The 16,838-nt window shown below is 25.4% G+C and overlaps 1 protein-coding gene across 7 annotated transcripts in view; it reads right to left on the reverse strand.

The window, feature by feature from the left end:
• Positions 1–16,838, reverse strand: part of SLO2 (slowpoke 2) — a 744,153-nt gene that overhangs the window by 5,696 nt on the left and 721,619 nt on the right. For 2 of the 7 annotated variants that reach the window (XM_075310160.1, XM_075310163.1), the window contains 3 exons: positions 12,078–12,254; positions 6,129–6,334; positions 5,708–6,050 (listed from right to left, as the gene is read on the reverse strand). In XM_075310160.1, coding sequence (XP_075166275.1) covers positions 5,708–6,050; positions 6,129–6,334; positions 12,078–12,254 — 726 coding nt within the window. Of the gene's footprint in view, positions 1–5,538; positions 6,051–6,128; positions 6,353–12,077; positions 12,255–16,838 lie in introns of those variants that run through there. The other 5 variants (XM_075310159.1, XM_075310164.1, XM_075310165.1 and 2 more) reach the window with 4 other exon arrangements.

Below are 16,838 nucleotides of genomic sequence, written 5' to 3' on the forward strand. Positions count from 1 at the left end.
GAAAATGTTGTCAAAATTTTATTTTATTGAAAATTTTGTCAAAATTTTATTTTTTTTAAATTTTGTCAACATTTTATTTCAGTAGAAAATTTTGTCAAATTTTTTTCTATATGAAATTTTATCAAATTTTCATTTCAATAGAAAATTTTGTCAAATTTTTTTCTATATGAAATTTTGTCAAAATTTTATTTCTATTGAAAATTTTGTCAAAATTTTATTTCTATTGAAAAATTTTCAACATTTTATTTCAATAGAAAATTTTGTAAAATTTTTTCTATGGGACATTTTATCAATATTTTATTTCTATAGAAATTTTTTTCAAAATTTTATTTCTATAGAAAATTTTGTCAAAATTTTATTTCTATAGAAAAATTTGTCAACATTTTATTTCTATTGAAAAATTTTATCAAAATATTATTTGTTTTGAAAATTTTATCAAAATTTCCATAGAAAATGTAAGAGCCACCGTGGTGCAATGGTGAGCATGCCCGTTTTGCATACACAAGGTCGCGGGTTCGATTCGTGCTTCGACCGAACACCAAAAAGTTTTTCAGCGGTGAATTATCCCACCTCAGTAATGTTGGTGACTTTTCTGAGGGTTTCAAAGCTTCTCTAAGTGGTTTCACTGCAATGTAGAACGCCGTTCGGACTCGAGTATAAAAAGGAGGTCCCTTGTCATTGGGCTTAACATGGAATCGGGCAGCACTCAGTGGTAAGAGAGAAGTTCACCAATGTGGTATCACAATGGACTGAATAGTCTTAGTGAGCCTGATACATCGGGCTGCCACCTAACCTAACCTAACCATTAAAAATGGGATCAAAATTTTATTTCTATAGAAAATTTTGTCAAAATTTTTTTTCTATAGAAATTTTGGTAAACTTTTATTTCTATTGACAATTTTATCAAAATTTTATTTCTATTGAAAATTTTGTCAACATTTTATTTATTTTAAAAATTTTGTCAACATTTGGTTTCTATAGAAAATTTTGTCAAAAATTTATTTCTATAGAAAATTTTGTCAAGATTTTATTTCTATTGAAAATTTTGTAAAAATTTTATTTATATAGAAAATTTTGTCAAAAATTTATTTCTATAGAAAATTTTGTCAAGATTTTATTTCTATTGAAAATTTTGTCAAAATTTTATTTCTACAGAAAATTTTGTCGGAGTCGAGCCAACTTGGCTTCACTCCACAGCCCGAAAAATTATCACTTTTGAGAGCTGTTTGGTTTTCAGAAGGTCCAAGTTTGAGATGTTTTACTGCATCCCATATAAATACAGAAAAGACGAAGATGTTAGCCTTCATATTGATTTTAATACTTGACTATTTAGAAGTAAATTTTCGTTCTTAAATATATGGTGACCGACATCACATTCTCATTTCTCGAGCATTTGGAAAACGATGACTGGTCTCCTGGTATGAGAAATTTTATATATTTTTAAATTATTACTGATTTTCTACAACAGAGCCTATTTCTTTATTTTTTTCATGAAGGCTTGTCAAAACTTTATTGGAGATTTATGTGGGCAATGTTAATTTAAATTGGGGATTTTTGGAGGATGAAAGCATTATTATTTCATTTTCATTTTATTTAACAATACAGTAAGCCTTCGTGGCCAATAAATCGTATTGTTCTTAAAGAATAAATTATTTGAAAAAAAGAGCCGGAAAAATACTTGGCAGCACTGGATCGGACAAACATCAAGTTGTGCCAAGTAGTTTAAGTCGATAGTTTGTTGTATTCGGAAGTTAGCGTAATTTTGACAAACAGACGGACGTGGCTAGATCGACATAGAATTTCACCAAGCCCAAGAACATACAGCAAAAGTCATAATGCCAATGGTAATTTCCCAAGACATGACTTTTGCTGCTCCCTGTATATCCTTAACCTTTTCACTACCAAAACAAACCTAGTATTAAAAACTTTAATTTTTCTTCTTTTTTAACTTATACTTACAGCATGTAGAAAAAATGTAATTTTGAGGACCTATTTCAATTAGTTCAAAAGCGATATGAATTTGTTCCGAAAACTTCATTCTTGTATTTTGATTAAATCGTGTTACCCAAATAAGCAGTATTTGGCCTATAATATCTATCGAAGTGTGAGAAAAAATTCAAAAACAATCCGAAATAATACCGGCTAAAGTTTTTGTTTGAATGCCCATTTACTAGATACGTAGAGTAAACAAATTGTCTTGAAAATTTCGTTTTTCCGTTTTTTGTTTAAGAAGTTTATAAATATGCTTTTTAGTGCTCACTCATATGGAAAATATTTATAGCTTATTTAGATTAAAGCCTCTACTTTAAAATAGCATCGAGAAATAAATCAAAACTAAGTGGGGAAATAGAGTTTGGTGTCGTTTTCGAATGTCCTCCTCAGTGGACATCGGTGGTCAAAGGGTTAAGGGATCTGAGATCTCTATTTCGATGGGTTAAAAAATGTTAGCATACCCTCTCCTATGATGGAGGTTAAAAAAGCAACCAAAACCTTCAGAAATAGGTCGAATTTTGTCTTTGAGATTTTTTGCGTTAAAATTTACACATATTAAGGTTAATAAGTATATATGGCCGTAAGTATGTACCCTCCGTAAGTGTGTAGAAACTTCTACGAAAGACTGTCATCCACAATCGAATTACTTGGGTTGTGGTATCTTAAATCGTTACGTGGTATATATTAGACAAAAAAGGTATGTGTAGGTAAGTCTACAAATAATTACGAATCGATATGGACTTTTGCACGGTACGTAGGGAGCCAGAATTGAAATATGGGAGTCGTTTATACGGGGGCTATATACAATTATGAACTTGATATGGAGCAATTTTTGTGCGATTGGGGATCGATTTATCTGACCGATATGGACCTAGTTAGGCATGGTTGTTAACGGCCATATATTAGCACAATGTACCAAATTTCAACTAACACGGATGAAATATGCTCTCCAAAACCAAATCTCGGGATCGGTTTAGAAGGGGGCTATATATGATTATGGACTGATATGGACCACTTTTGGCATGGTTGTTAAATATCATATACTACCACCACGTACCAAATTTCAACCAGATCGGATGAATTTTGCTTCACCAAAAGGTACAGGAGGTCGAATCTGGGGATCGGTTTATATGGGGGCTATATATAATTATGGGCTGATATGAACCAATTCCTGCATGGTAAGGTTAGGTTAGGTTAGGTTATGTGGCAGCCCGATGTATCAAGCTCACTTAGACTATTCAGTCCATTGTGATACCACAGTGGTGAACTTCTCTCTTATCACTGAGTGCTGCCCGATTCCATGTTAAGCTCAATGACAAGGGACCTTCTTTTTATAGACGAGTCCGAACGGCGTTCCACATTCCAGTGAAACCACTTAGAGAAGCTTTGAAACCCTCAGAAATGTCACCAGCATTACTGAGGTGGGATAATCCACCGCTGAAAAACTTTTTGGTGTTCGGTCGTAGCAGGAATCGAACCCACGACCTTGTGTATGCAAGGCGGGCATGCTAACCATTGCACCACGGTGGCTCCCTGCATGGTTGATGGATGCCATATACTAACATCACGTACCAAATTTCAACCGAATCGGATGAATTTTGCTCTTCCAAGTGGCTCCGGAGGTCAAATCTGGGGATCCGTTTATATGGGGGCTACATATAATTATGGACCGATTTCGACCAATTTTTGCATGGATGTTTGTTAACACCACGTACCAAATATCAACTGAATCAGATGAATTTTTGTCTTCCAAGGGGCTCCGGAGGTCAAATCTGGTGATCGGTTTATATGGGGGCTATATATAATTATGGACCGATGTGGACCAATTTCTGCATGGTTGTTAGAGACCATATACTAACACCATGTACCAAATTTCAGCCGGATCGAATGAAATTTGCTTCTCTTAGAGGCTCCGAAAGCCAAATCGGGGGATCGGTTTATATGGGGGCTATATATAATTACGGACCGATGTGGGCCAATTTTTGCATGGTTGTTAGATACCATATACTAACACCATGTACCAATTTGCTTCTCTTAGAGTCCCCGCAAGCCAACTTTGGGGGTCCGTTTATATGGGGGCTATACGTAAAAGATGACCGATATGACCCATTTGCTATACCGTCCGACCTACATTTAATAGCAACTACTTGTGCCAAGTTTCAAGTCGATAGCTTGTTTCGTTCGGAAGTTAGCGTGATTTCAACAGACGGACGGACATGCTCAGATCGACTCAGAATTTTACCACGACCCAGAATATATATACTTTATGGGGTCTTAGAGCAATATTTCGATGTGTTACAAACGGAACGACAAAGTTAATATACTCCCATCCTATGGTGGAGGATATAAAAATTTAATTTTCTTTAGATTTTAGTCCTCAAAAAAATCTTTTTATGTCGCTAATACATCTAAAGAATAAAATACTTTCCTTTGAAACGAAATTTTTGATAAACAAAATTCCCCCTTTCTTATAGAAAGCAAATAAACTCGAATTTATGAAAAGCGATTCTACAATTAGTTGCTATTAAAGAAAAGTTTTTAGCGTTAAAAGAAAACTTTGCTCATCTAAAATTTTGTTCTCCAGAAAAAAAAAATCTTCTTTCAGTGTATATAGATAGACAAGCCCTCATATAATAACAAAACTAATATATATTTTAAAATTTCGAAAAAATTAATACCATCCAAAAAATTTTCGTAAATTAAAATGAAAAAAAAATGACTTAAAATTGTTAAAACGTTTGTACATTAGCATTAAAACAACCACAAAAAACTGTAACACAAAAGTATACAAATAAATTTAATATTTGAAAAGAAACCCCAATTTTTTTTAAATATACACAGAAAAAAATATCACCAAAATATTTCCAATTAAAAAGTTAATTGAAGTTGAAATTTTTTTCAATTAATAAATTAATTGGTACAATTAACTTTTTAATCAAGATAGAAACGTTAAGTTAATTAAGTCAATGATTCAAAATTTTAAAATTTTTAATTAAAAAGTTAATTGATACAATAAACTTTTAATCAAATTCGGAAGACTAAGTCAGTTAAAAAAGTGATTAACATTTTTTTTAAATTTTTAATTAATTTTTTTTTTCAAACAATCAATTGTTAATCCAAATAAAAATTCTAAGCCAATTCAAAAGGTAATTGAAAATAGTTACCTTTTTTTAATTAATAAATTAATTGAGTTTTGCAATCAACATCAATTAAATTTTTAATTGAATCAATTAAAAAATTAATTGAAATTTGGTAATGACATCAATTAATTTTTTAATCAAAATTTTTTTCTATGCCCAATTAAAACTGTGATTGATACTATCATTTTCGTGATTGAAGACATTTCAATTAAAAAATTAATTGGATCAATTAATTTCGTGATTGAATCAGAAAAATTTTTTTTTGTGTGTCATAAATGTCTTACAACAAAGAACATTACAATTCAATAAACATTTAAAACTTATAATAAAAACCAAGAACAATTAACACATCGAATTAAATCGAATTAAATGTAAGATGGGTTATAGTGATTTTGTTTTTGTTACACATGGTAAATAGGAAGCCGACACAGGAAAAGTGAAACAAAATCAAAAACTATGCATTAGAAATTAAGACGAAAAAAAAAGTTGAGAACCAAAGAGAAAAACACACAGAAACAAACAAAAAAAAACGAAAAACGAAAAAGAAATGTAGAGGAATTTTAACTATAGCCAACCCGTAATGAGTTACTCCGTCCGCGCTGCGAGCCAACAACCGTAGGACTGTCGGGTAGAGAAAGAGAATTGGATTTAATTTGTTGTATTGGCGGCGTGCAGCGTGGCGAAGCATACCCGGCCAATGTCTGGACACTCTGCATTTGCATGGGATTGAGTCCAGCCATGCCCGAACCGCGTCTCGAACCGGGACCAGTGTTGCCACCCACGCCCACTGGACCGACATTGGAACCGCAGGCAGCGCCCATATTGATGTTGGAACAAAATGATATGTTTGATTTGCGTCGTGAGTTATGACGTTCAAAGGTTTTCTGTGCTGAGAAGGGTGAAGGACGTACTAAATATCTGTAAAAAGAGTAAAGAGAAAATTAACATTGAATGCCATCTAAGTGAGAGAGATAGATTTATTTTCTTAATACTCACATTACATCTCCTTCCTCTAATTTAAGATCACAGCTCGGATTGATTATCACATACGAGAGATGGTTGCGCTTTTCGCTCACATCATCATAATCAATGGTGGGTAAATTCAATGATTCCATGCGACTGCGCACTAGATTGGCAATTTCTGCTCTTTCGATTTGCTGGGCATGATTATCGCGTGCCTCATCGGCCAAATTGATGGAGTACTGAAAAAACATAGACGACTGCTCTACGATTAGTTTTTCAATTTCACGAAATGCATGTAGAGTGCGAAGGTCCCCTCATTAAGAGGTGCTTCTCATCTACAGATTTCTGCGTGTACAAAAATATTAGAGTGGGTTATTGATTTTTCCTATATACGTTATTTTTTTTTTTTGAATAATTTTCATGTGGTTAGAGATGAAGTTAAAAAAGTTAAAGGAAATATTTGTTTTTTTTTTTGTTTATTTTACTTAAAGCACACTACAATTGTTTGATTGCTTGATTACTGAAAATAGAAATGATCTGTTTTGTTGCCTTGTATTCTCAGACAAATGTGTTTTTTATCATTCATTTCATTTCAATTCAATTGTTTGATGGCAGTGTGTTGGTTTTTCTATTGTATTTTATTCTTGAAAACAAAGCATTTCAGTTATGCGTATTTAGAATACAGCTAATTCAAGTCATTAGGTTTTTAGTTTCATTCTTTGTTTAGAAAAATTCCATGCTTCTACAGTTTAAAAGTTAGTTTTTAGAAAAGTTTCTATGCACAAAGTTCTCATTCAGTTATGTTTAGATTTAGGTTTAGTTTGTTGTGTTGAGATCGTTTTTTTATGGAAACGAGGCATGATTTTTTATGCTCCTTTTATTTAAATTTAATTTACCTACCTTTGGTGATTACCAAAAAACAAATGCTATTTAATGAAAATAATTAATTTAAATTTCTAAATTATCCTATGGTGTCAAGAAAAATTAAATGTACATAACGTCGATTTTTTTTTGGAAAAAAGAAAACTATATTCTTGTGATTCTTAAAATCTAATTACGATTTCTTAAAGTTTAATATAATTTAAATTATTTTATAATTGGATTGTAACATAAGTTCGTAGTCAGAATTTAGTTAGGTATAGCGGCAGTCCGATATTATTAGGCTCACTTAGCCTATTCAGTCCATTGTGATACCACAAGTGGTGAACGTCACTCCTATCAATGAGCGTTACTCGATACTATGCTATGGAGCCGTGGGCGAAACTGGGTTTGAACCCATTATCCTGTGTATTCAAGACGGGCATGTTAACGATTGCAGCACAGTGGTCCCCTTAGTGTTTTATATACAATTCTAAAATAACTTTTTCAATTTAGATTCTCACTAACCCCACAAAATTTCGTCAACATTTTATTTCTATAGAAATTTTTTCAAAATTGTACTTCTATAAAATATTCTGTGACAAATTTTTTTTTATATACAATTTTTCAGAATTTTATTTCTATAGAAAATTATGTAAGAATTTTGTTTTTATAGAAAATTTTTTTCAGAATTTTATTTCTATAGAAAATTTTGTCAAAATTTTATTTTTGTAGAAAATTTTGTCTAAATTTTATTTCTATAGAAAATTTTCTAAAAATTTTGTTTCCATAGAAAATTTTGTCAAAATGGTATTTCCATAGAAAATTTTGTCAAAATTTTATTTCTACAGAAAATTTTATCAAAATGTTATTTTGATAGAAATTTTGTAAAAATGATATTTCCATAGAAATTTTTGTTAAAATTTTATTTCCATAGAAATTTTTGTTAAAATTTTATTTCTATAGAAAATATTATTAAAATTTTATTTCTATAGAAAATTTTTTAAAAATTTGATTTCTATAGAAAATTTTCTAAAAATTTTACTTCTATAGAAAATTTTGTCAAAATTATTTTTTCTCTAAAAATTTTTCTCAAAATTTTATTTCTATAGAAAATTTTGTAAAAAATTTATTTCTATAGAAAATTTTGTAAACATTTTATTTCTATAGAAAAGTTTGTCAAATTTTTTTCTATAGAAAATTTTCTCAAAATTTTATTTCTATAAAATATTTTGTCAAAATTTTATGTCTATAGAAAATTTTGTCAAAATTTTATTTGTATATAAAGTTTTTCTGAATTTTTTATAGTAAAATTTAGTCAAATTTTTTTTTCTATAGAGAATTTTGTCAAATTTTTTTCTATGGAAAGTTTTCTCAAAATTTTATTTCTATAAAATATTTTGACAAAATTTTATTTTGTATATAATATTTTTCAGAATTTTATTGCTATAGAAAATTTTGTCAAATTTTTTTTCTATAGAAAATTTTCTCAAAATTTTATTTCTATAAAATATTTTGTTAAAATTTTATTTTGTATATAATATTTTTCAGAATTATTATTTCTATAGAAAATTTTGTCAAAACTTTATTTTGTATATAATATTTTTTAGAATTTTATTTCTATAGTAAATTTTGTCTAAATTTTATTTCTATAGAAAATTTTATAAAAATGTTATTTCCATAGAAAATTTTCTAAAAATTTTATTTCCATAGAAAATTTTGTCAAAATTGTATTTCTATAGAAAATTTTGTCAAAATCGTATTTCCATAGAAAATTTTATCAAAATTTTATATCTATTAAAATTTTCTAAAAATTTTATTTCCATAGAAAATTTTGTCAAACTTTTATTTCTATAGAAAATTTTGTCAAACTTTTATTTCTATAGAAAATTTTGTCAAAATGTTATTTCCATAGAAAATTTTGTTAAAATTTTATTTCTATAGAAAATTTTGTTAAGATTTTATTTCTATAGAAAATTTTGTCAAAATTTTATTTTTATAGAAAATTTTGTCAAAATTTTTATTTATATAAAAAATTTTGTCAAAATTTTATTTCTATAAAAAATTTTATTTTTATAGTCAAATTTTTGGTCAAATTTTTTTGTCTATAGAAATAGATCCTCCTCCACAGGACCGGTACAGGACGAGTCCCTGGCGTGTATGGACCAGTCGCAGTTCTGGTCAAAAAAGGAAATTTAGGAAATTTTGTCAAAATTTAATTTCTATAGGAAATTTCGTCAAAATTTTAAGTCTATAGAAAATTTTTCTCAAAAATTTTTTTATAGTAAAATTTAGTCAAAATATTATTTCTATAGAAAATTTTATAAAAATTTTATCTCTATAGTAAAATTTAGTCAAAATTTTATTTCTATAGAAAAATTTGTCAAACATTTATTTCTATAGAAAATTTTGTCAAACTTTTATTTCTATAGAAAATTTTGTCAAAATGTTATTTCCATAGAAAATTTTGTTAAAATTTTATTTCTATAGAAAACTTTTTTAAAATTTTATTTCTATAGAAAATTTTGTCAAAATTTTATTTCTATTGAAAATTTTGTCAAAATTTTATTTCTATAAAAAATGTTATTTTTATAGTAAAATTTTTTTGGTCAAATTTTTATTTCTATAGAAACCCTACGGGAAATGGATCCTCCACAGGACCAGTACAGGACGAGTCCCTGGTGTGTATGGACTAGTCCCAGTTCTGGTCAAAAAGGAAATTTAGGAAATTTTGTCAAAATTTTATTTCTATAGAAAATGTTGTCAACATTTGATTTCTATAGAAAATTTTTCTCAAAAATTTTTTATAGTAAAATTTAGTCAAAATGTTCTTTCTATAGAAAATTTTATAAAAATTTTATTTCCATAGAAAATTTTATCAAAATGTTTGTTTCCATAGAAAATTTTGTCAAAATTGTATTTCCATAGAAATTTTAAAAATTTTTTTTTTTTTTATAAAAATTTTATCAAAATTTTATTTCTATAGAAAATTTTGTCAAACTTTTATTTCTATAGAATATTTTGTCAATTTGTTTTTCTATAGAAAATTTTCTGAAAATTTTATTTCTATAGAAAATTTTGTCAATTTTTTTTCTCTAGAAATTTTTCTCAAAATTTTATTTCTATAGAAAATTTTGTAAAAATTTTATTTCTATAGAAAAGATTGTCAAATTTTTTTCTATAGAAAATTGTCTCAAAATTTTATTTCTATAAAATATTATTTTTATAGAAAATGTTGTCAAAATTTTATTTGTATATAAAATTTTTCTAAATTTTTTTTATAGTAAAATTTAGTCAAAATTTTTTTTTCTATAGAGAATTTTGTCAAATTTTTTTTCTTTAGAAAATTTTCTCAAAATTTTATTTTTATAAAATATTTTGACAAAATTTTATTTTGTAAATAATATTTTTCTGAATTTTATTGCTATAGGAAATTTTGTCAAATTTTTTTTCTATAGAAAATTTTCTCAAAATTTTATTTCTATAAAATATTTTGTCAAAATTTTATTTTGTATATAATATTTTTCAGAATTTTATTTCTATAGAAAATTTTGTCAGAATTTTGTTTTTATTGAAAATTTTGTTTAGAATTTTATTTGTATATTAAATTTTGTCTAAATTTTATTTCTATAGAAAATTTTTTAAACGTTTTATTTCTATAGAAAATTTTCTAAAAATTTCAAGCTAGTATGGAAATCAATAAATTATGACTATTTAAAAATTGCGACCAACTGGAGCACCGGTACCAGTCCTGTGATATGTGCGTCAGTAGTAATTTTAACCAATTTCCCGTAGGGAAGCTTTGTAAAAATGTTATTTCTATAGAAAATTTTCTAAAAATGTTATTTCTATAGAAAATTTTCTAAAAATTTTATTTCTATAAAAAATGTTGTCAAGATGTTATTTTGATAGATACTTTTGTCAAAATTTTATTTCTATAGAAAATTTTTCTCAAAATAGTATTTTATAGTAAAATTTAGCCAAAATGTTATTTCTATAAAAAAATTTATCAAAATGTTATTTCTATAAAAAAATTTCTAAAATTTTTATTTTTATAGTAAAATTTGCTCAAAATTTTATTTCTATAGAAAGTTTTGTCAACATTTTATTTCTTTAGAAAATTTTGTAATTTTGTAAAATTTTAATTTCTTCAGTAAATTTTGTCAAAATTTTATTTCTATAGAAAATTTTGTCAAAATTGTATTTCTATAGAAAATTTTGTCAAAATTTTATTTCTATAGAAAGTTTTGTCAAACTTTTATTTCTATAGAAAATTTTGTCAAATTTTTATTTCTACAGAAAATTTAGTCAAAATTTTATTTATATAGAAAATTTTGTCAATTTTTTTCTATAGAAAATTTTCTAAAATTTTTTTTTGATATAGAAAATTTTCTAATTTTTTTTTTCTAAAGAAAATTTTCTCAAAATTTTGTTTCTATAGAAAATTTTGTCAAATTTTGTTTCTGTAGAAAATTTTGTCAAAATTTTATTTCTATAGAAAATTTTGTCAAAATTTTATTTCTTGTTTGTTATTGTTGGTTTCTCTTCAATCATTATTGTTGTTTTTGATCTCAGCTTAGTGCATTGACTACACTACAAGTGTAGCTTAACCAACAGGGGAAAAATATGCTTGTCAAATTTATTTGGGCAAAGCCCTATAGACTGCGAGATGGTTTTCTATAGAAAATTTTTGTCAATTTTTTTTTCTATAGAAATTTTTCTCAAAACTTTATTTGTATAGAAAATTTTGTCAAAACTTTATTTCTATAAAAATTTTGTCAAAATTGTATTTTTATGGAAAATGTCAAAATTTTATTTCTATAGAAAATATTATTGATTTATTTATTGTTATAGTTATTGTTTTTGAATACTAACTTATGTTAAAACCCAATAATTTGATTAAATCAAGTTAACTATTTTTTTTATCGACCTACAGTTCTAATTATCAATTTCACTTGTTAATGTTGTTGCACTTTTACTTAAACAATGAAATCTCTATACCACTTCTATTTACCTAACCTCATTTGGGAAGAAGAATATCCTTTTTTGCAGAGTGATGGTAATTTTAGGGAAGTTTGTGCTTTGGTGCTCATTTTTTGTGACTAATTTGGTGGTAGTACTTACTGAAGATCCTTTGCGATCGGAGCATCCACCCAGACAGTTGGTTGATTTATGGTGTTGTGGATGGCCACTATGATGGGTATGAGGGCCACCCGATGATGGTGGTCGATATGTAACACTGTGCAATACTTCCTTACTATCTTTACCCGAATCTGGTGTAACAGTGGTTTCCTCATCATACTATTATTTCGGTTTTTTTGTGATTTTCAAAAAATTTTGTTTGCGATTTTCATTTCATTTGATTGTTACGAGTTTTGTTTGATTCGAGATATTTGAGGGTTTTGGTTAGTAGTAGTAGTAGTAGTAGTAGTACGAGTAGTATTAACGAATGAGCAATGAAATTTAGATACAAAATGAATATGTCAAACATTATGAAAGTATTTTAACGTTTATTTAATTAAATAGAAATTCATTAAATCTATGGGATGTTAATAGATGTCATTGAAAGCATTGTGCATTTTTTCTTACTATGATTAAGTAATTAACTGTTATAAAAGCAAACATTTTTAATAGCAACGTGCTTTACATGTATAAACAATAAATTTTATATAATCTACATATGTATAAACAGGCAACATGCTATTATTAATTAAATCAGTGAAATAATTTATTTTTTGTTTTTATTTAATTATATGTTTTCAATATGTGCCATTGCATATAATTCAAATGCATAAAGAAAATATATTATTGAAATAATATGAAAAAACAGGCCAAAGGAAATTAGCAAAACATAGAGTGTTAATATTCCCTATAATATTTGGTTAGCTTTGGTATAGTGACAGCCCATTATTTTAGGCTCACTTATTTCGGTCAATTCTGACATCACGATTCTATGTTTAGCTCATTAACAAGGGACTTCGTTTTTATAGTCCAATATGAACGAACTGTTATAACAGTAGTATAACAGTTCGTTCCGATACTAATACTCGGTTTTGGATTGTTGATCATATATCGTCTGTAAATAAGTACATATATACATCTTCCGAATATCTCATCAGAATGCGACAACTCTCATATAAATTTGTTCAGAACTATACAATTTTCTTCTCAATGATGATGAGCTTTCATTTGATAGCCATATATATTCAGAAGGCGAGGCATATAATGTAGACCCTGTGATACGTTTTCTTATACCCTAGTGCGATGAGTGCATCGGTTGGTATTTATATTTTGGCTACTTTGATTATTGAAATTCATTATATGAAAATTGTTATACGATTGTTATACTAGCCATGGGTTGAATCTCAGTGTCGACCGAATACCTAAAAATGTTTCAGCCATTGTTTTTCGCTTTTCTAAGTAGCTTCACCCTAATGTGAAATGACATTTGGATTCGGCGTCCTTGCTTTTAGACTGAACTTAGAACAGACCAGAACTCATTGACAAGAGAGAATTTTATCACCTCTGTGTGTAACAGGGATGGAAAATGCAGTACTATAGTACTTTTTCCAATACTTTTTCACCCTGGTCAGTTCCGTAGTACCCACACCTACATTTGTAGAAAATCTTACCAAAAAACTATTATTTTGCAAACATTTTTTTCTTCAAAAAGAAACTTTTATTTCTACAGAAAATTTTGCCAATTTATTTCCTTTTGGAAAATTTTATCAACATTTTATTGTATTTTTGTTCAAATTTTATTTCTATATAAAATTTTGCTAAAATTTTATTTCTACAGAAAATTTTGTCAAAACTTTTTTTTGGTTTGGAAAATTTTATCAACATTGTAATTTATTTTTTGTCACAATTTTATTTCTATAGAAAATTTTGTAACAATTTTATTTCTATAGAAAATTTTGCCAAAATTTTATTTCCATAGAAAATTTTATCAAAATTTTATTCCTATAGAAAATTTTGTCAAAATTTTATTCTATAGAAAATGTTGTCAAAATTTTATTTTTATAGAAAATTTTGTCAAAATTTTATTTCTATAGAAAATTTTGTCAACATTTTATTTCTCTAGAAAATTTTGTCAACATTTTATTTCTATAGAATGTTTTCTCAAAATGTTATTTCTATGGAAACTTTTATTAGAATTTTATTTCTATAAAAAATTTTGTCAAAATTTTATTTCTTAGAAAATTTTGTCAAAATGTTATTTCTTTAGAAAATTTTGTCAGCATTTTTATTTTTATAGAAAATTTTGCCAAAATTTTATTTCTATAGAAAATTTTATCAAAATTTTATTTCTATAGCAAATTTTGTCAAAATTTTATTTCTATAGAAAATTTTATCAAAATTTTATTTCTATAGCAAATTTTGTCAAAATTTTATTTCTATAGAAAATTTTGTCAAAATTTTATTTCTATAGAAAATTTTATCAAAATTTTATTTCTATAGCAAATTTTGTCACAATTTTATTTTTATAGAAAATTTTGTCAAAATTTTATTTCTTTAGAAATTTTTTTTTGTCAAAATTTTATTTCCTTAGAAAATTTTGTAAAAAAATTTATTTCATAGAAAATTTTGTCAAAATTTTTAGTTCTTTGGAAACTTTTATTAGAATTTTATTTCTATAGAAAATTTTATCAAAATTTTATTTCTATAGAATATTTTATCAACATTTTATTTCTATAGAACATTTTGTCAAAATTTTATTTCTATAGAAAATTTTGTCAAAATTTTATTTCTATAGAAAAATTTTGTCAAAATTTTATTTTTATAGAAAAATTTTGTCAACATTTTTATTTTTATAGGAAATTTTGCCATAATTTTATTTCTATATAAAAATTTGTCAAAATTTTATTTTCATAGAAAATAAAATTATGTCAAAATTTTATTTCTATAGAAAATTTTGTGAAAATTTTATTTCTATAGAAAATTTTATCAAAATTTTATTTCTATAGCAAATTTTGTCAAAATTTTATTTCTATAGAAAATTTTATCAAAATTTAATTTCTATAGCAAATTTTGTCAAAATTTTATTTTTTAGAAAATTTTGTAAAAATTGTTATTTCTATAGAAAAATTTGTCAAAATTTTATTTTCATAGAAAATTTTGTCAGAATTTTATTTCTATAGAAAATTTTGTCAAAATTTTATTTCTACAGAAAATTTTATCAAGATTTTATTTCTATAGCAAATTTTGTCAAAATTTTATTTTTATAGAAAATTTTGTCAAATTTTATTTCTTTAGAAAAATTTTCTTTGTCAAAATTTTATTTCTTTAGAAAATTTTGTAAAAAAATTTATTTCTATAGAAAATTTTGTCAAAATCTTATTTCCATAGAAAATTTTATCAAAATTGTATTCCTATAGAAAATTTTGTTAAAATTTTATTTTATGGAAAATTTTGTTAAAATTTTATTCCTATAGAAAATTTTGTCAAAATCTTATTTCTATAGAAAATTTTGTCAACATTTTATTTCTATAGAAGATTTTATCAACATTTTATTTCTATAGAAAATTTTGTTCAAATTTTATTTCTATAGAAAAATTTGTCAACATTTTATTTCTATAGATAATTTTATCAAAATTTTCTTTCTATAGAATATTTTCTCAAAATATTATTTCTATAGAAAATTTTGTCAAAATTTTATTTCTATAGAAACTTTTATTAAAATTTTATTTCTATAGAATAATTTGTCAAAATTTTATTTCTATAGAAAATTTTGTCAAAATTTTATTTCTATAGAAAATTTTGTCAAAATTTTATTTCTATAGAAAATTTTATCAAAATATTATTATTTTATTTCTATAGAAACTTTTATTAAAATTTTATTTCTATAGAAAATTTTGTTCAAATTTTATTTCTATAGAAAATTTTGTCAACATTTTATTTCTATAGAAGATTTTATCAACATTTTATTTCTATAGAATATTTTTTCAAAATATTATTATTTTATTTCTATAGAAACTTTTATTAAAATTTTATTTCTATAGAATATTTTGTCAAAATTTTATTTCTATAGAATATTTTGTCAAAATTTTATTTCTATAGAAGATTTTATCAACATTTTATTTCTATAGAAAATTTTGTCAAAATTTTATTTCTATAGAAAATTTTATAAAAATTTTATTTCTGTATCAAATTTTGTCAAAATTTTATTTCTATAGAAAATTTTGTCAAAATTTTATTTCTATAGAAAATTTTGTCAAAAAAATATTTTTATTTATGTACAGAAAATTTATGAAGTACCATGAAGTACAACTGTGGCAACCGTGATTACAATACTACGGTAGACTTTGTAAGCGGATATAAAACTATAAAAATATTTAAAATTGAGGAGTTGACAAACAAACTTTTATTTTCTCTAAAATGCAGTCTATATTTATATAGTTTAAGTGATTGATTCAAAGGCATGTTGATATTTCGTACAGAACTAAAACTGTTATACTACAAAATCCTACATAAAACGATTTTTTTTTTGATTCATTCACGAAATTAATTGATACAATTAATTTTTTAATTGAAATATCTTTAATCACAAAAATTATAGTATCAATTAATAATTGACAATCATTGATACTATTAAATTGTGTGATTGGTTTTTATTTCAATTACAAAAATTGTTGAATCAATTAAATTTTTAATTGAATATTTTTTAAAACTCAATTAAGATTTTAATTGGAAAAATTTTCGTGAAATTTTTTCTGTGTAATAAATACATTCATTCCACTCGCTTCACATGTATGTTTTTTGATTCGCTGTATTTTTTAACCAATATATACCTGTGCAGGTCGCGTTGGAATTTTTGTCACAAATAGTGTTCTGTAGAGAACATATATCAATCAGAGACCAACTGTTATACATCGAATATAACGA

This window comes from Haematobia irritans, chromosome 5 (assembly GCF_050003625.1).
Source record: "Haematobia irritans isolate KBUSLIRL chromosome 5, ASM5000362v1, whole genome shotgun sequence".
In the NCBI taxonomy this organism is placed as follows: Eukaryota; Metazoa; Arthropoda; class Insecta; order Diptera; family Muscidae; genus Haematobia; species Haematobia irritans.